The 20,767-nt window shown below is 39.2% G+C and overlaps 1 protein-coding gene across 1 annotated transcript; it reads left to right on the forward strand.

Annotated features, from left to right (window-relative positions):
- Nucleotides 1-5,260: 5,260 nt before the first annotated feature.
- LOC126376488 (N-acetyltransferase ESCO2) lies at nucleotides 5,261-20,625 on the forward strand. The gene is made up of 10 exons (XM_050023909.1): nucleotides 5,261-5,789; nucleotides 6,334-7,443; nucleotides 8,009-8,401; nucleotides 9,062-9,202; nucleotides 12,510-12,617; nucleotides 13,884-14,002; nucleotides 14,652-14,720; nucleotides 15,274-15,441; nucleotides 16,087-16,208; nucleotides 17,347-20,625. Exons 1-10 carry the CDS (start codon nucleotides 5,531-5,533, stop codon nucleotides 17,549-17,551), a joined length of 2,694 nt encoding a protein of 897 aa, XP_049879866.1. The 5' UTR covers nucleotides 5,261-5,530; the 3' UTR covers nucleotides 17,552-20,625.
- Nucleotides 20,626-20,767: the final 142 nt, after the last annotated feature.

Consider the following 20,767-nt stretch of genomic DNA (forward strand, 5'->3'; position numbering starts at 1 on the left):
CACTGTACAATTGATGAACAGTCAATATAAATAAACTTGTTGGGTATGAAATTGCACTTTGCACCGAACTTCGGTGTATGCATAATACAATGGATATTGAGGAATGTGGTAAAAAATAATGCCTTGTCATTAATAAAGAAGTATGTAATTCATAAATACTTACATAAACATACATAAACAGCCTATACTCGTCCCACTGCTAGGCACAGGCCTCCCCTCAATCAACCGGAGGGGGTATGGAGCATACTCCACCACGCCGCTCCAATGCGGGTTGGTGGAGGTGTTTTGTGCCCTCCGAAGTACGGAATCATCTTAATTTTCATAAATACTTAGGTAATTTTTTTTAAATACCTAATGGCCCCGATTCCTGCAGACACCGCCTAATTTTATTTTAGGTTAATATCCGTCATTTTCGTATCCGTCGAAAAGGAAAGGGACGGATGATTCACAGCTCTTAATTTTAGGAAGAATGAGTAAATAAATGAATAACCCGGGCGAATCAAAAGGTACGTCGCTGGTATGCATTCCGTTTGACGTGCTGTCTACTTAACTGTGTCGGGTTATTGACGGATGTAAAATTTTTAGACGGTTGGTTTAGATTTGTGCTTAAAATTGACGTGTGTTCCATAAATTTTATGCTTGTCGATTACCCGTCCCTTTCCTTTTCGGCGGATAAGAAAATGACAGATATAACTTAAAATAAAATTAGATGGTATTTACAGGAATTAGCACCAATGTATGTAGGTAATTAGTGTTATGAGTCTTCCGAATACATTCCGCTTAGAGACGGTACTGAAAAGTATCGGCGTCCGAAAGACGTAATATATGATCCCGACGACCCTATTACTCCAGCCATAGAGGCAGCCAATCAGCTCGCGACACCAAACACTTCAGGACCCCGATACCGACCCCGCCGGCGTGGTCGACGATTTCCCTCATTCAGCGCTTATCGCTATCGACCCACTAGGGTCGATTAATTCTTTCAAATATTTTTCCTCTCAGACGACGCCCTGAGCCGAGGTTCGCGCCAAACTGGGCACCCTCAGGCCTGTTGTCTTAAACGTTGTACCGGGTGAGAGCCTTCAGCGCTCCCCATTTGTCCGGTCAAATAGTTAATGCCATCTGCGGCAAATCTACAATAAGTCACGTCAACAAAAAAAAAAGTGTTATGAGTGCATTACAACCTACGATGATTTCACCAATATTTTTGTACCTATCGCATATCGGCCGGAAAAATAGGTAGTTAGGTAGGTACACATTTTTTGTTTATGGCGTGGCTCCATTGTTTTGTGATTAGAGGTCAGCTCGCAATCAGAATGTTCTGGGTTCGGTCCCCGGTGGGGGAGGGAGGACACTGTCAAATTCCCTTCGTGAAACAGTTTCTTATTTGCTTGCAGGATAGGTAGGTAGGTAATTAAAAGTCTAGACATAACATAGGTATCAAAACAACATAACATAAGTTTCCGAGTATAAAAACACAAAAGTGAAACCTGATGAAGTGACGTTCGACATGATGGTAGATATTGATTCTAGACAAGACATCCATATCTGATGATCAGGATTAAGATGACGTGCGTGACAAATGATGTAATGATGACGGTCGCTTTTTATCCTTCTTCTTTTTAATCCGTTTAAGGGACAACCTAAGATCATGAGACCATGCTACATAGAATAAACATCGTTTGATGTGAAAAAGGTTCCTCGACAAATTGTTCCGTTCAATTAAATTATAGTTACCTACTTACAGTAATTTTGTACAGCGCCATCTATTTTTTTTTTGGGAACGTAGCCTGGAAAGTCCCTCATTGCCGTTTCTGATATCTGTTGGCATCCCCAACAAAATATTATTTTATATTTTAAGTATGGCAATTTCTTCCTTTCTTATCCAGCAAGGCGAATCTGCATAACGTCTACTATCATGTGTTAAAATTATAAATATAATGGTGCTAATTCCTGTAAATACCATCTAATTTTATTTTAAGTTATATCTGTCATTTTCTTATCCGCCGAAAAGGAAAGGGACGGGTAATCGACAAGCATAAAATTTATGGAACACACGTCAATTTTAAGCACAAATCAATAAAATCAAATAAACCAACCGTCTAAAAATTTTACATCCTTCAATAACCCGACACAGTTAAGTAGACAGCACGTCAAACGGATTGCATACCAGCGACGTACCTTTTGATTCGCCCGGGTTATTCATTCATTTACTCATTCTTCCTAAAATTAAGAGCTGTGAATCATCCGTCCCTTTCCTTTTCGACGGATATGCAAATGACGGATATGACTTAAAATAAAATTAGGCGGTGTCTGCAGGAACCGATTCCTGCAGACACCGCAGGCCAATATTATAATAAAAGTGTCGACAAAATAGTCCAGCTGTGTTATTCTCTACCAACACGTAGATGCTTACAATATGAAATTCGAGACATCTCTCTTTCACAGTTACAATACTCTGTCAAAGCACAACTTGACCTTCAAACATGCCCATAAGAATACCTACTCATGGTTGAACGAGGATGCTATTTTTGTGTCTTTATTTGCGTACATCTTAGCAGGTGGATAGGTATATTTGTACAGTCATCATGTTGAAGAGAAATCATCCGGACGAGACGAACCAACAAACGAGTGCTCGCTACAAAGACGCACAAAAAAAAACATTAATACATACATAAACACACATACAGAAAGCTCAATTAGGTGTCGGTACTAAGTTCATCTTGCGCTGCATGTACCTCTGATTACCCCAATTGGGATATAGCCGTGAGCTTATGTTATACACGCATGCGTAATACCTGTAGGGTGGGCAGGTCGTATCTGTTATCCCATCTTTCACAAGGTTTACCCAATGTGGAGATTTGACAGGTTTTTTTCGAAGCTGCCGTCCTGTCTGACCTTTCAATCCGCGAAACCAGCCCAGTACAGGATAGGTCACATATCTCTAAAACGCATTTCTCGGGAGTGTGGGTTTCCTCGCGTTGTTTATTCCTTCACCACTGAGCACGTGATAGTTCATGATAATTGTTTATATGATATATCTAAACATGAATTGGAAAACAATATAGAAAACCTCAGTGAGAGACAACCGTTCTTCCAACTTGGCTACCATGGCTACCACTACCGCGAGGGTGGGCAGAGCAACAAATATTTAAAAATTCAAAAAAAATAATTGAAAAATTCAAAAATATTTATTTTTCAAAATTGGCTTACAAAGTTAGCGCTTTTTGAACGTCAAAAATTAAATTACATATTATGTAACTAGCTGTAAAACTACCTACTACCACATCGGAATCTGTAACGCTGAGGGAAAGACGTGGCCAGAAAACCTCCCAGCACAGGGCTCTAGTCCCTCTGTTTCATATTAACCTTCCTTTTTTTAAATCCAGTTTGTATTACATAATTTATAAACGTAAATACAATGGTATTCCAATTACAGTTGGTGGAAGGAAAGTGTAAAATAAAGAGTTTATGTGACTAATAATATTAATCAGAAGAGAACTTGCAGCCATTTTTGATACGAAGTCCTAAGACGGATATGAGGAACCGCATGTTCACCGCCCATAAATACGTATAGTGGTCCAGCCCTCCGACATTAACGTATTGAATGTTGAACAACATAATAATGTCAACATGGTGACTTGATTTTTTTAAGTGGAGATAGTTGAAGGGATGGAGAATGCCATAGGCTACTTTTTGTCTCTTTCTGATCCGCCATTTCCCTAAAATGGGGGGTGGTTTGTATGGAGCATTCCGCAATTTTCAAGGTAGATAGCTAAAAATTGCTATACGGACTATTTGTGACTAACAAAAAATCGTGCATCATTTTTTTTTTAAATTTAAACTAACCTTACCTAACCTAACCCAATCCTATCAAAGAGGGAGTGAAATTTTATATGGGATTTTTCGCAGTTTTCAAGGTAGGAAGCTGAAAATTGGTACCTACACAGACTCTTTGTTACGAACGAAAAATACTTGCCTTATTTTTTTTTTTAATCTTCTTCCAGCCCCTAGAATAAGGTAGCTGGGGTGAACTTAGAAAAGCCGTGCTTCTCCCATGGACAATTAATTGTATGTAGAATGTCTCGTATGCCCATTGCCCAGATTCTTTACGTTCTATCCCCAAATGGAATGACATACCTATAATATCGTGTACAGTAGTGTCTCTCTCTTTATTTAAGAGCTGCGCTCTTGTCGGTGGAGTGATCGCCATTCCTCTCTCCTTCCCGCCAAAGCCTTCACCTCCTGATACGACACGACCTGCACCTTCTCTTTTATTTGTTTCATAAATGTTCTCCTAGGTCTACCCCTTCCTCTCTTCCCTTCAATTTTTCCTTCTATGATGTTTGTTATAAATGAATCGTGTCGTATCAGAGCGAAGCCGCGGGCAAACGCTAGTCCAATTATAAAGAAGTACTGCTTTCGGTATAACTATTTCAAGAGCCTTATTAGATCCATACAATCTAGTTACAGCTCTTCCTAGATATTAAACAACGCGTGTTGCATTAAGTACAGCTTATTATAGAAAGAATCTGCATTTCGGCGATGCATGACCCAACCGGTCCAACGCCCTTCCTACGACTGCATAAAATATAAACACGATCTGTGACATACTTACCTCTGTTCTTTATAAGCAATCAAAATCTTCATGTCAGAGGTCTGATAACACTGGTCACATACTCCTAGCTCGACACGGCTCAGGTAACTCGAGAAACGTATAATAGCTGGCGTTTTTTTTGCCGTTTCAACTAGATATTACATTATTACAAGCGATTAAAGCACGAAGGTAAAATGTCGGGTCGGTTTATTGGACTAGGCCGTAATATCCGTTGGATATTATGACAGTTACATGTTGTTTCTAATGAGAAAGTAGGAATTTGATTTCTGATTGAATACATAATTAAAAGCTTAATACTGGAAAGTAGGTACTATTTTGTTGAAGTTTACACACGATTTTAGGTTAGAGATTTGGGCAAAATAATTTCAAAATATAGCGGGAAATTAAAATGTTACCAGTTTATAAAAAAATGAGCACACTAATTAATCTTCCTGTTAAACAAATATTTCACTTTTCAACCTATTTTGATTTAACTACCACATTTACTATGAAACCAAGAAAAATACTTGAATTTTAAAATCCCTATTTTAACCTCGCTATATAAAAAATACAAACAAGCACAAAATCCTTGTGCGCCGAAAGCAATGTTTAGAGTGGTAACACTCGTGTGAAAAAAAAAATGTGACAGGTGTTTACGCGCCAAACAACAATGGTTGCAGGCTAACGTTTTGATAATTTTCTACACGTTTTTAGTGGTTTTTCTAGACAAATTTGTAATTTTTCATCGTGAAAACAATAATATACTCGTTTATAATACAATTAGCGTAAAATGCTTCATGAATTGTTGTTGATTGTGACGAAAAGCTCACTGCCATAGTGGCACTTGGCGGGAGTAGGATTCTTGAACTCTTGTAATCTCATTGTTTTTTGACCAAAAAATACTATTTTTGTGGTGAAAATAAGTGATTAGACATGGCTGCGATAACGCCGCGTCGTTCAGCGCGGCTTCCTCATCAACACACACCGAAAATGTCTGAACGGAAGAAGGGGCTTTTCCAAAGCGAGTCTGAGACTTCACGCGAGTCCCTAACGAAGCACCGGCAGCTGACCGTTCTAGACAGTGAGAGCGAGAGTGATGATTGCGATCTGGGCATCATGGGGACCCTGGATTCCAGCTCGTGTGATGAAAATGATTCCAACCTCCCAAAGACCCCTGAGAGGAAGGTTTGGCGTAAGTAGCTCTGTACTGTCACTTTTTTCATGGTAATTATTTTCAAACACATCTAGAGCTACACACAGATCAGAGGCTTTCTAAGTTTCATATAAAGTGATTAGTATTGTTATTATTTTGCTTCTTTTCGTAGTCCATTGTTCATTGGTTGATTAAAATTGAGCAGAGAGTTGAGTATGAGGCAATGCTTTAGTAACTAAGTCTTCAGTGCCTAGATGTCTCAATAGCTATTATTATTATCATCTGTAAAAGGATATAGTTAAATACAAGCAAGGTCATTGAAAAGATATTAAGTTGTTCTATTGTTCAGTTGCTTGGCTAAGACGGTTAGGACTTAATTATACATCTTTCAATTTGTCATATGAATGCGATAATATAAGCAGTTATAAGTAAAAATGTAACTATCAAATCAATCAGCCTTCCTGTCTGTCAGTCAGAACTTGTTTACTTTGTTATTATGGTTCATTAACATATGTCTAGTTGATTGATAATTAAGCAAAACATACCATTGTTCTTACATAAAATAAATGTTTTGTTTACACAGTTGGTACAACAAGAAGCCAGTCAAAGAAGTTGCTCAAGGAGTCACATGATCTGAAGAACTTTATTAAGTCTCCATTTACATTGACGAAGTTCCAAACAAGATATTCTTGCGCAGATTCAAAATGCACCGGATCTTTGTCCACCCCAGTGACTCCACACCTGCAGAACCACCCTAGCACTCCATCTTCAACTCATTCCTGTGCGAGTGTGCACACAACTTCCTCCACCTCCAGCAGGGCTCGTAAAAGCCTTGCCAGTCTCATTGCAGACACTGAGAGCTGCAGCAGCTCACTAAAAGACCTCAACTTCGACTCTGACTCTGGTGCAGATTCTAAAGAGAATACTCCATCCAAGTCCTTCAGAAGATCAAGCAGGAGACAAAAGTTGACTCCCAAACTGCAAAGCTTTAAGGGAATTTTAATGGAACAGAAGAAAAACACAACCCCAATGAAGTACCCAGTGGTTTGCCTTACAAAAATGGACATGAGCAGCATTGTGTCTCCAACACAGATGCTTAAAACTCCTCATAATACTTCTGAAAGCAACATTTCTCCTCCCAAGCTGAGCCACAATCGTCGTTCAGTTGTCCAAATTGACGAAAGTCCAGAGTCTGCTTGTGACAGTGAGAAAAGTCACAAGAGGCTCAACTATGATAGTAAGTCAGACAATGGACCAAACTCGAAACATCCTAGACTGGACACAAGCACAGCTCCTAAAGCTAGATTGTCTCTATTCAACAGTGATAGATTGAAGGAGATATTGTCTGCTAAGTCCTTCTATGGCAAATCTAACCCTGACTTGAACACTGCAGTCGCTACCAAAATATCAAGCGCGATAGAGGCGACACAATCGCATCGACGTCGCCTGTTTCCTCAGTCGCACTCTAACAAGCGTAAAAGGAAACCAGGGCAGATAAACTTGGGTGTGAGGCATAGGATTAGGAAACCTAAAGTACATAAGAATAAGCTTGCAAGTCTAAGGAGTGCTATGGAGGCGAATGTGTCGTCTGGGAGTGCGATGAACAGTACAGCATCTAGTGGGACCCTCAACAACACAATGATAAGCCAGAATGATAGCTCTATGCTGAGTCAAGACACTTCACAGGAACTTGGTGAGTTTATTTTGCGACATTGTATCCCTATTACATGTAGTTTACTTACACTGTGTTACTGTAGTGTTAGCTCATTTACACAGCCAAGTAAATAAGGCAATCTTGACTATGTTAACCAGTTTAAGCAACATAGGTTCTGGCTCTTGTTTATTTTGTATTTCATATGAATTAAGAGCATGGATAGGGTACCAGTTAAGAGGACTGTTTTCCAAATGTGGGTCAGAAGTAATCTATGTATTATTTTCGTACAGTTGTAAAATCGTAACATTAGTACTAAATTGATATAGTTTTTTCTTTATTGTAGACAATTAGCTTTCCGTACGCGACTCTAGCTGCGTGCATTTCGGATATCGCGCGCGACAAGTTTATTCTACCTCTAAATACTATATAAAATATCCTATGTTGTTTCCCACAGTTTAAAATATCTGTACAAAATTTCATCAAAATCGGTTCTGTAGTTTTGGCGTGAAAGTGTAACAGACAGTCTCGAGTTACATTTGCAATTATAATAGTTATAGATATACTATAATTCTCATCAAATAAATTCTGCATTTCATGATTACAGACAAAGCCGACCCATTTGACAAAGAGAAACAAACAATAGAGGCGCTACTCAGCCAATGGACCGAGGAGGAGGTACCTGAATCTGAGCTGAAGAAGCCCGAGCTCCCTTGCTTCAGCAAGACCGTCATAGAGGAGACAAACCAGATCTTCCAACCAGTAACAGCTGTACCAGTGTCCATTCAGAACATTCCACAAGATACTGAAGCTGTTATTGTAGAACTAGGAGCCCAGAAGACAGAATTGGAGACTAATGAAACAGGGCATAGTATGGGATTGTCTGATGTAGTGATGGCGGAACCAGGACATAAGGATAATCATGGAGGCCTGCCCAAAGGAGACTTTCTTCCGGTTGAAGGCGGATATATCTTAGTTGGTGATAGCGTTGCGCCGCCAGGTGAGTCTATTATGCTTTTTTGTGTAGCTAATATAAGTTAATTGGCATTTTTGCATAATATCGTGGGCAAAAGAGCTACGACGGATTGCCTGATGGTCACACCAGAAGGGTCACAAGTGCCTTGAGTTGGTAGTTTTTTTTTAAATTTATTTGTATCATAAAAGTGCGAGCCGTGTCAGCCTAGTTGGTAGAATGCTTGCCTCTCACTTTGAGGTTGCAGGTTCGAATCCAGCACAGGCCAAACCAATGATTGTCGAATTTGATGATCGCTGCTGCCACCGCTTCGTTTCGCTCGATTTCAGTCTTCTTCTTATCGTGTGGGTTGTGAGGTGGAATACCGACCTCATCAACCCTGGTGTCGGGCTTATTATTGAGCCGCCAAAGGCCTCTGACATGGCTTATGTAATGACTATTTATTTACATCAGTAAGTAGTAACCGGGACTAACGGCATAACGTGCCTTCCGAAGCACGGATCATCTTACTTTCGGACAATCTGGTGATCAGCCAGTAATGTCCTAACCAAACAGACACAATGTAATTTTTGTGATATGTCCCCACCGGCAATCGAACCCGGGACCTCCGGATCGTGAGCCCGACGCTCAACAACTGGACCACGGAGGTCGTTGTTTTAGTATAAACAGTCGATAATGTTATTCCAGCGCAAGAAGAACTACCCGACCTGGATGAGATCGAGCGGGAGCTGCGGATGTTAGACGAGCAGATCCTACAGATGGCGCAGAGCAACAACATGGACGCGCACGCCGTGCTCGCCTCCACCGAGACTGCGCCCGTCACCACCGGTAAGAAACATTACATCTGTCTAACGGCCTCTCTGATCCAGTCGTTAGGTTCACAGTCTGGAGGTTCCGGGTTCCAATCCCGGTGGAACAAAATACACTTTGTTACTCCTAGTTTGGTCAGGACATTACAGGCTGATCATCTGATTGTCCGAAAGTAAGATGATCCGTGCCGCGGACGGCACTTACTCATGTAATTAAGTTGTCGTTATATGACCCATTGGGCCTTTGCCGGCTCAGTAATAACCCTGACACCAGGGTTGAAGAGGTTGGTAATTCAACTCACAAACCATTCGATAGAAGCTCTGTCTAAAGGTGAACTCGCACCTAGACGCGCTGCGGAGCCGCACGCGCCGAAGTCATTGAATTTTGCGGCAAAATGCGGGTCGTGCGGCGCGGATACATGCGCGACATTGCTTATGATTTCATACAAAGATTTATAAAGTGCGAAGACTTCGGCGCGTTTACCTTAATAACCCCGTTTCCGCCCTCTGTTGAGTATAAACCTCTTACGCCACTCTTTGTCTGTACCTGTATAGGAAATAATCAGGAAATGTTTGACGCCAACTTCAGGAGACCGACCTCTTTAATCTGCATAAATATTAACAAAGCTGAAAAAAACGTTTAACAATAATTAATTACAGCATTGTTTTTTTCCTCCAAGGCTGAAAGCGAATTAATTATCGTGGATTTTAATGAATAATCATAAAGGGAGGAGTACAATCGTATTTTTTTAATGAAAACATTTTGCCAATAATAACAATAATCGCGGGTAATGGCGCTTTGTTTAGAGTAAACGGCACGTGTCAAACAAAAGGTAGAGATAAATCTGTAGGTTACTAGTAATAGAATAGGGTAGTTTCCAACTAGTCAAATCAGTTACTTTTTACTAAACGTCAAAACACGAAATTACTATGGAATTTGTATGAAAAAGCAACCTGTGACGTCATAGAAAAACGTGACAAAATGTCGCACTTATTATTACATTTTTCTTTATTAAAATTCATAAATTAGTTAAATAGAAAAAAAAAACGTTTTTGTCACCTTTAGATCTGTCTTTATTCAGTAATTAGAATTTCGTAATTTATCTTTGAACTAGGGATCTATCCAATTGAGCCATATCTCTCGTCTCTTTCGTACTAAGATGTCTTTTTTTTTGACGTGACTTATTGTAGATTTGCCGTAGATGGCATTAACTACTTGGCCGGACAAATGGGGAGCGCTGAAGGCTCTCACCCGGTACAACGCTTAACTAAGATGTCGTGTTCGTGCGAAACATACATGTTTCTCGTCTCTTTCGCGCTTGGTGATGTAATATAACTATTTTCTTGGAGTCATTCTAATCACGTTTTGAGGGGTGGAACCTAAAACCAATGTCTAGAAATTTAGAAAAAGTACATAAAAAGGGTTGGTAGATCAAAGATAAAAGGTGTGGTAACTTATCGAAAAACACAAAGATCAGGGAAATTTTTAATATTTCTGAAATTTACATACAAAGCTAGTTGCAAAACTTGACTATAAAAATATTGGAATATTTAAGTGTGGACACTTGGGATAACTAACGTAATTGCGTACACTTTACGTATCTTTAAATATTATTATTTTATTTGTAAAATTTATTTCGTTTCACACATTTTAATAATACTGTAATCATAAAGTGTGTCATCTTTATCATTCAGTTTTATCGTTCCCACGAATTTACGAATGTTCTTCACGGTCGAAAACCATCGAAATATGACCTTAAAAACGAAAATATTAAAATATTGAAATCGGCCTTCGTGCCTTAGTAATTACGAGTATTAGCAAATCGTATCCTGGCCCCTACGATACAAGCTTTGGTTAGTGCAGGGACCGCCGCAATCTGATGGTAATTGTTATTTATGTTTATTGTATAATTATACCAACCCGCAGTGGAGCAGCGTGGTGGAGTATGCTCCATACCCCCTCTGGTTGATTGAGGGGTAGCCTGGGCCCAGCAGTGGGACGTATATTAGCTGATTATGTTATGTTGTTATGTATAATTATATCTGTATAGTAAAATAAAATATTATTATCCGTTTTCCATGGAGGTCTAAGAATTTCTTACATCATTTTTCTTCTTTTTACTACATGAGACACGTCTTTAGTTTGGTTAGATTAAGATAACGCAGACTAAATCACCGGATGATACGTTAAGAATTTCAAAAGAAGAATCGATTTCGAAAGAAGTTTCGTACAGACATACGTACGGTCACGAGTACTTATACTATGTAACACTTTGAAACCATGTCACATTAACTTTTTTGACAAGTTAAACCGTAAGTCTCATTAAATGTAAAATATCGTAGTGCGACAGGGTTCTAAAGTGGGTACATGATATTGCTCATGACTGTACATAAGATTACGCCTATTTCCCATTGGGGTAGGTACCATGATACCACAAATTCCACTTACTACGATCCTGACACACGACCTACGCTTCCTCCACTCATCAAAGACTTCATGCAAGCTCGCCGGTTTACGAGTAGAGTACTTTGAAGAGTAGAAAAGTTTCGTGCTAGAGCTAATTGGGTATTTGACTGGGTCAAAGATAAATTATAAAATGCTAATCAAGAAATAGAAGCCAGTCGAAGATGATGAAAAATCAATCTTATTTTACTTTTCGACTTATTTTCGAATTATATTTTTGTGGATTAAGTACCGCTGACCGCTTTTATTGATGACAGGACAGGACAGTATTTCTATACAAACTCAAAAGAAAACTTTTATTTTTGACGTTTCGTAATACCACCACCATAAGGTTCCCTTATCATCATAAGGTTCATCATATCCAGCTTACGACATCGTATCAACAGTGGCTGCAAGTTGTCTTTGATTACTTGTGGCTCTGCCCACCCCATTAGCGATTACGGGCGTGAGTTTATGTATGTATGTGTTGACGTTTCGTAAAACTTTTTAGAAAGAAAGAAAAAAATATTTATTCGGCATACTTAACACTAATTAACAAAAAAAATAATAATTATACATAATGCCGAAACGGCTTCAGCTCAGCAAGTGTCACGGCCTAGCTGTAGCTTGCTACATATATCATAGTCTTGACTATGACGCTGATTATCAGCTGCAGTCGGTTGGGGAATCAAAAAACAGTAAAACAAAAAGAACTGCGCTCTAAAGTCTAAGCACATACCCATATCTTTATTTATTTTTTTTACCCATATCTATTTTTACTTTCTTTTTTTTTTCTAAATTGGCTATTTGGCTATTGGATTACTTATCTCGTTTGACTAGGTTGTCAAGTGGCCAATTCAGAAACTATTATTTTTATTTCCAGAATCACCTTCAACTCCTACGGCCGGTGACGGCAGTATCAAGCCACATAAGTTGTTCCCGATCTTCAGTAAACCCAATCCTGGCACGCCGACCACACCTACAGCTAAAGGTAAGCATTAATATGGTTTTTAAGAGTGTTGTTTTAAGGTAAAGAACCGACGGGAATTCTTATAGTATCACTATAACATAAAACAGCACCACAGTCATCACACTTGTGTCCCCGAAGGGGTCGACAGGGGTGTATAGTAAATACACTTACTCCTCGCCGGCCATGGTAAGTCCCGTGTAATAGAGGCAAGCCTATTGCCACTAGGGAATGCAATCTCGACTCGAGATCCCGCGGGATTGGAAATATCAATCCTGCGAGATCCCGAAATTTCAGAGATCTCGTCTAGTTCATAAAAAAATGTAAAGCTAGGATGGCAAAAAACGATGAAAACTGCTTGTTTGTGATAGTGACGTTTTAAAAGAAAACAAAAACTTAGTCTTCAATATTACTATCTAAATATTTAAGTTTTCTTTGGAAATTAACATAATCAAAATAAAAAGTATAACTCAAGGAGATTCGCCCAATCCCGTCAAACTCGAATGGGATCTCGTCATTCTATGCTTCGGGATTGATTCCGAAAAATTAGACGAAATGTCGCGAGAACGAGATTGAATTCCCTAATTGCCATTAACCGAGCACAAATCCTGGAAACTGCGATTCAAACTCATAAAGTCGAATTCAGCGGTTTAGAACCTGAACCGGGTATCTAACCCGTGACACTATTATGCTGTAGGCCACGCGTTCTCCGAACAAAGCTATCAGGGATTCACTTTATTGGTGTACTTCTATGGTGCGTATGACCGAGCACTAACCCTGGCTTAGTAGTTACCTCTGCTTCACCTTTTGTATTTGGCATTCTTTAGGGTGACATATCGTCTTCCATATTTATTTATTTATTTCAAATCGGGAAACAAACAGCTTAAATAACAATTTAAAAAATGCAAATAGTTTGTACATTAGCCAATGAAGTCTCCACTTATAACTAATACATGCATTACTGAGAAGTAGACAGAAGCAATAAATAAATTAAGTAAGCAAGCAATACAAAAATAGAAAGAAAAGTTGATGCTACATCTTTTCCAACGTTTTGAGGGCAGATACAAATTTATTGTGCTTAAGATGAAATATGTCAATGCTATTGTATTTATCATTATATTTGCTACAAGTTCTAACTATAAAACGGTGCTTTAGGTAATTCGTTCTGCAAAAAGGAATAGCAAAAGTGTCAGAATTGGGACGAAGTCTAACGCTGCGACACTTAAACAAAATTTTGTTAACAAACAATATCCATGGAATATCCAAATAAACTGATTTATTTATTTCCAGGTACATCGGACAAAGGCAAGAAGCCGCTCCTGAGGACTGGCAAGGACCAGTACGTCATCGATGCTGGACAAAAGAAGTTCGGAGCGACTCAGTGCGCAGAGTGCGGGGTTATATACCAGGTTAGTGCTACACTTTTGGTTACTCTTTGTTACTCTTATATGCGTAACATGATGATGGCTCACTTTTTTTTTGTTTACTTATAGTAGATTTGTGACAAATTATTATAACTACTTTGCCGGAAATAATAATAATAATAATAAGGCGCCATAGTCCCCATAGCTCCAGTATCCCGGTCCACTAACCCCCAACCCAATAGTACCCTTTGTTCCCATAATCTGCAATAGTCCTACACGAACCGGGGATTGTCTTTGGGTGCACTCCCATAGTGCATACAGGGATAATCGCCGGTTGGTGTCACACCACATTTAGATTAAACTGTCTTAAGGGGCCTCTACGTGTTGGCTTCGGCCCCACGCACGCCTTCCAAAAGTCCGGGCTTCCATAGGCCCGAGATATGAAAAAGACATACAATAATAATAATAAACATATTTATTTGACCAAAAGAACAAATTTAGGACAATAGATTATATAGGAGATAGAGAAATACAGCTCACTTCGAATGTTGTATAAACCAATCAGTTCTTTTTTTTCACGTAACTTATTGTAGATTTGCCGCAAATGACATGAACTACTTGGCCGAAGATACTCAATTCGACCCGAATTAGTTCACAAGTATTTTTTTTTTCACAAGTATGAATTAATTTTCAGATTGGCGACCCTCAAGATGAGCACGATCACTTGGTACATCACAATGCTACTGATGTACTCAAATTCAATGTAAGTTAATTATTTTATTCTTCTATCGTGTGGGTTGTGAGGTCGGTAACCAACTCCATCAACCAACCACCATGGATTCCCATGTATTGTAAAGTCTAGAGAATAAATCTTTATTATTATTAATTTCCAAAAAACTATCTGATCGGGCATCGAGCAAGGGTTCTCAGCCCTATTGCGTGCTAAATGAACTTATGGAATTAGTTACGACTTGTCATTAATTCCATTAAAATCCATCGACTCCTTTCGTGGCGCGGGTTATTTTTTTAAACCTAGTTTATCTTCAGTCTTCGATTTGTAATAACACTGCTTGGTTTTAGCCAGAGTTTTCTTTTTCTTATTTATTATTTACATTTTACGACTTTACAGTGCAGAAGCGCCAATGTCCCGTGAAACTTTCGATATTTACAATAATATTAGGTGTAAACAGTATAAAAACATATTTAATTTTAACACATAGACACTCGCGACACACATACGTCCACTCACTGACAAACAGATCACACACTGGTGCTGATGCAAGGAGTGCATTAAGTGTTTTTGTGAATTATTTCAGGGTGTGAAAGACGAGTGCGTAGTGGGCACGTCAGGCAGCGCGCGATGCGTGCGCATCCGCGGCGGCGAGCCCGGCTGGAGGAAGGTGGAGGCGCTGCTGGATAGAGTGGTGCACCCGCACCTCGGGTACGGGAGTGGCCTGCCCAGGGACCAGGTGGAGCTCTACACTGTGAGTATATATCCAGGGTGTGAGTGACATCGTAACGAAAACTTTGAACGATGATTCACACCATGATTCTGAGTTGATATCAAGTCCAATTTTCCATCGCAAAAGTCTTCTTCTGTCGTGTGGGTTGTGAGATGGAATACCAACCTCCAAACGAACCTGAAACGTCAAGAGTACTCTAAACCGGCGAGCATGCATGAAGTCTTTGATGAGAGTGGGAGAAGCGAAAGTAGTGTGTTAGGACCGTAGTAAGTGGAATTCCGTGGTCTCTGCCTACCCCAATGGGAAATAGGCGTGATATTATGTATGTCATCATCATCATCATCAGCCCATTAACGTCCCCACTGCTGGGGCACGGGCCTTCCCTATGGATGGATAGGGAGATCGGGCCTTAAACCACCACGCGGGCCCAGTGCGGATTGCTGGTTATTAACTGCTAATGCAGCCGGGACTAACGGCTTAACGTGCCTTCCGAAGCACGGAGGAGCTCGAGATGAAAACTTTTTTTTTGTGGTCACCCATCCTATGACCGGCCTTTGCGAAAGTTGCTTAACTTCAACAATCGCAGACCGAGCGCGTTTACCGCTGCGCCACCGAGCTCCTCAATTATGTATGTATCGCAATGCTAATACCAATATTTATCGACAGGCGTACCTCTACATCGACAAGAAGCAGATCGTGGGTTGCTTGGTAGTTGAGCCGAAGCTGCGAGCATACAAGCTGATACCCGGCGAGCCAGACTGTTGCAGCGTCGAGGATTACCCTGTCAAGTTAGTATTTTATACATGTGCCGTGTTTATCAAAACTTAGAAGTCTACACGTTCACAAGCTACAAGTTACTCAAAAGTACGTAATTACGTTTATCATAAAATGTAGAGGGATTGTAAAATATACTTGTGAAATAAATATTGACACTTGCAACGTGTAATTTACATGTGTAGTTTTGATAAACACATTCTTGTAATAATGAAATTTTTTACAAGAAAATTTCTTGTAGTACAAGGCTTGTAAGGACTTAGGGGACATCTCGTCCCAGGCTTAACCTCTCATATGCCGAGATACCAGACACAATAGATTTTACATTGTGTCTGGTCGAGATCCGCGTTCCGGCATTTAAGGGGTTAAACTGGGCCCAGGGACGAGTTCGCCCTTTTCGAAGTTGTTGGGACGATTACACCATTGATTATTTTTCGTCCCAACAACTGATTCATAGTGGGCCCAGTTACCCACTACCAAATTAGAAAAGGGCAAACTCGTCCCTGGGCCCAGTTTAAGCCTGGGACGAGAAGTCCCCTAAGTCCTTGTAAGTTTTGGTAAACAGGACAATGGATGTAGCCTATGATAACGCACTGTTGGACCCTGGCCACATCATCGGCGCAGTTACAGACCATATCACCACGGTGTTGTTGCTAAAGAAACAATGAAGACCTCCAAGGTTTCTGTTTTGGTAGTCTAGCAGGGCTAATATGCGCAACGTGATAAAATTATCGATCGATTCAATAAATTTTCAATAAGTTTTTTTTGTTCCCTAACAAGCGTGCCACGTGATTTTGTTGTTAATATGACTTATTTGAGTTCACATATTAGCATAAATCGACAAAACGACATAATTATAACGCCAGAATCGACAAAATGACCGTGACAAAATTTTGTCACGTTGCGCACTTTAGCCCTACAGGTGTTTAGCCTTCGCACCACAGCAGAGCTCGAATATTTACCGACGCATCATACAACGGACGAAACACCCTGTTTCTGAACATGAAACATCATACGGTTTTTTTGTTTGCTTTGCCTTACCCGTGCGTAACTCGCGATGCGCCAGTATCTTTTTACATAAAATATAACAGCAGTGTTAACAGCCATATAAAAAGGACTATTTCGCAGTGACATTAAAAACGTGTTGTACAGGTGCGGCGTGTCCCGCATATGGACGCACATCTCGTACCGGCGGCGCGGGCTGGCGTCGCGGCTGCTGGAGTGCGCCCGCGCCTCGTTCCTGTACGGCGCGGCGCTGCGTGTCGACCACATCGCCTTCAGCGCGCCCACCGCCGCCGGGAAGGCGCTCGCTACGGCCTACTGCGGCACGCCTAACTTCTATGTCTATATAGATTAGCACGTGAGTTCGATTTTGTAGATTTTTGGCTTGTAATAGTGTCGTATAAGGGTCAAAACATATTTGTCAGCAAATAATCGCACTCTAATTCTATCCTTGTCTAACCTAAGAGAGAGAGAGAGACGCACGCGTCAGAATTGACGAGGCGATAGCGAGCGGTCGGTCTCTCTCGCTCTAGCAAATTACGGTTCTGAGTAACGGAAAAGGATAGAAGCATAAGAAAGTTCGATGAGGTGCTGTCAGATGTGGTTCAACCCTAAGAAGGGATAATGAAGAATAATTCATCTATAAAATGTATAGAGTGGGCCGTGAAGATACAGACATTTTCTAGCAACGTTTGATGTAAGCGAAGGGCTCTCCAATGATTAAACATTTACAAAATGTTATGTTTATAGACATAAAAGATAAATGCAGCTCTCTGTTAAGACTTGCGCCCTGACAAATGCTCAGCACACATTGCAGTGTCTATGGAAATGTGTTAGTGTTAAAATAGCTTCAAGAAAATGTTGAAGTTTCCCTCTAGTGATTTGGAAGAAACTTTATAATGTCTGAATCTTAATTTTTTTTAAGTAATATGGATTAGTTTACGGGTAATCGTCTATTTTATTACCATAAGAATTTCTGTTTAAGTTGTTGGAAAGTAGAGACAATTGGCTTCTTGACAGTTTTCGGATAAGTTTAAAAAAAAATAACAGACGATTATTTTATACCTCTTAATATTTTATTTTCTCGAAAAACTTTATACAATATAAAAAACATATTTTTCTTAAATTATTTTGAATTTCTCGCGTATAACCCTTTACGTCAACCGGTCATGTTTTTTTTTTGACGTGACTTATTGTAGATTGCATAATTGCCGCTGATGGCATTAACTACTTGGCCGGACAAATGGGGAGCACTGAAGGCTCTCACCATATTATGCTCGGTGACGTCACATTTCAACAAAAAAAAACTGTCAAACAGTATAACTTGAAACCTGCCAGATAGTTTTTATTTTGTGAAATGTGACGTCACACGAAGCTCAATCATGGCCGCCCGTGTTTCGAGTCTTGACTTGTCTCACAGATAAAAAAAATCGCATTATTGTTTTGTAAAAATAAAATACATAACATAACATAAATAGCCTATATACGTTCCACAGCTGGGCACAGGCCTCCCCTCAATCAACCGGAGGGGGTATGGAGCATACTCCACCACGCTACTCCACTGCGGGTTGGTGGAGGTGTAAAAATAAAATATTTCAAAATAATCTTAATAAAAAAAAACTATTGGATTATTATCGTAAATTGATAAACTACCAAAAGCGACATATGTATTTCATATTTTATTGTTACAACTGTCAAGTAACCAATTCTGACCTGCTTTTTCTATATGACTAAGTAGTTTTATCTGTTGTGATTATTATGGGACCAGTTTTTAAATTATTAAAACAAAATAAGCTACTTAAAAACCTACAATTAGATGAGGAAACGCTCATATAAAAGTGCCTGTTTGCGAGATTCTATAGAATTCTCAAGTCTGAAACAAAGTGCCAATGTTGATGTATTTTATATATTAGGATTTTAAAAACGAACCTCTTTAGATTTAGTATTGAATTTTGTTTAGTTTCGTGGAGTTTTAGATGTATAATTATGACGAATTTTGATGAACGGACAGATATGAACTTCTCTACTTGAGTGGCTTTTTTGTTAATCTTTGGACATTTCAACGAGGAACATTACAATTTTAAATGCTTTCTTATTTAGTAGCATTTGATTTAAGATTGAAGGGACACGAGTCTGTTAATTTCTGACGTAACGCTCCCTTTGCAGTTTACGTAATGAGGGCTTGCGATGTGATATTGGATATTATAGTCCACGTGTTGCAGCAAGTTGTTGTCACCGCCTGAGGTATGCTTGCGGTGCGACGGGGGAGGGCGCGATTGTCTGATTGGCGGACTGAGTGTACAGCTGACTCAGCCCACCAATCAGTGCTTGTCTACTCCCTCCGGCCCTGCCGTGAACATACTTCAGGCGGTGATTACCTGCCCGCGTACTTTAGGTAAAGTAATACTCGTTTATTACTATGTAGAAAGAAAATACTTACAGTTTCCCAAACGAAGTCAGGTCGACGCAATGTTCGCTGCAGAATGGTGCCCATTCGAACGGACAAACTTAATTTTAGTTTGACACCTCTTACATTCATGCCGTCCTTCACCCACAATAAAGGCAAGAAAGGGATAGCGGTTGTTTTAGTCTTGTCTAATTAAAATTAAGTTGGTGGTTGCCCGAATCGGTACTATTCGTCGCGCTGAAAACAACCTAAAGCAAAAAAATATAAAGTTGCAAGTTTTACCCGCTAGGATGACAAATATTTCAATAGCTTTATTAACCTAGCTATTGAAATACTTGATTTTGTACAGTTTTATCCTTGAGATTTAATTTATAAGTGTATTTGTAGAATTAGAGCTCTCTTGTATGAAGCAGTTGAAGATACGCTTATGTTTTTATTGAAAACTTATTGTAAGTTATGCTTAAGAGTTTAATTGTGAATTTTGATACTAATTTTAATTTGTACATGTGTGTTTGTTATTGTTTGAATTCATTTTCGGTTTGTGGCCATATGCTCCCGAGTCTTAGCTCCAAAAGTATGAAGGACCTTTCTTACTGGTTGCTTTCCTTTTTATTATAATTTATACTGGATTTTATCCTATTTATTTTTGATACTTTTTATGTACTTTTCTATTAAATTATGCGTTTGTAATAAGATTTCTTCTACGCTTTAGAGTGTGAACTTTACACTACTTTTTCATATTGAACAAACTTTTTATCTTAGGATAGGGGCATGTCCAAAGATGTTTCGTACCTAAAGTCGCCATAGATGTGTAAATATTATTTATTTATAAACGTATGCACTCGTCAGCATTTGTTAAATACTTCTGTGTATTTAAGCCGTTATAATTTTAAAAACTTATGTCTATGAAAGCAAGTGTTGCTAATTTAGTTTATTAGGAAAATTCCAGTAAATTCGATTTTGATGTCCTTTTCAGATTACACGGTATGTGTGCTTATTTGATTTAAATAAAGCATTTTTTTATAATTCGTCTATTTATTTTATATCGAATAACCTCGTATTTTTTATATGTTCGTACATCTAAGGGTTTAAATATTTACGTAATACATAAAATAAAATAGCACAATTTTAAAACAACATTTATTTTTACATACATTAAGTCGG

This window comes from Pectinophora gossypiella, chromosome 21 (assembly GCF_024362695.1).
Source record: "Pectinophora gossypiella chromosome 21, ilPecGoss1.1, whole genome shotgun sequence".
NCBI classification, from domain to species: Eukaryota; Metazoa; Arthropoda; class Insecta; order Lepidoptera; family Gelechiidae; genus Pectinophora; species Pectinophora gossypiella.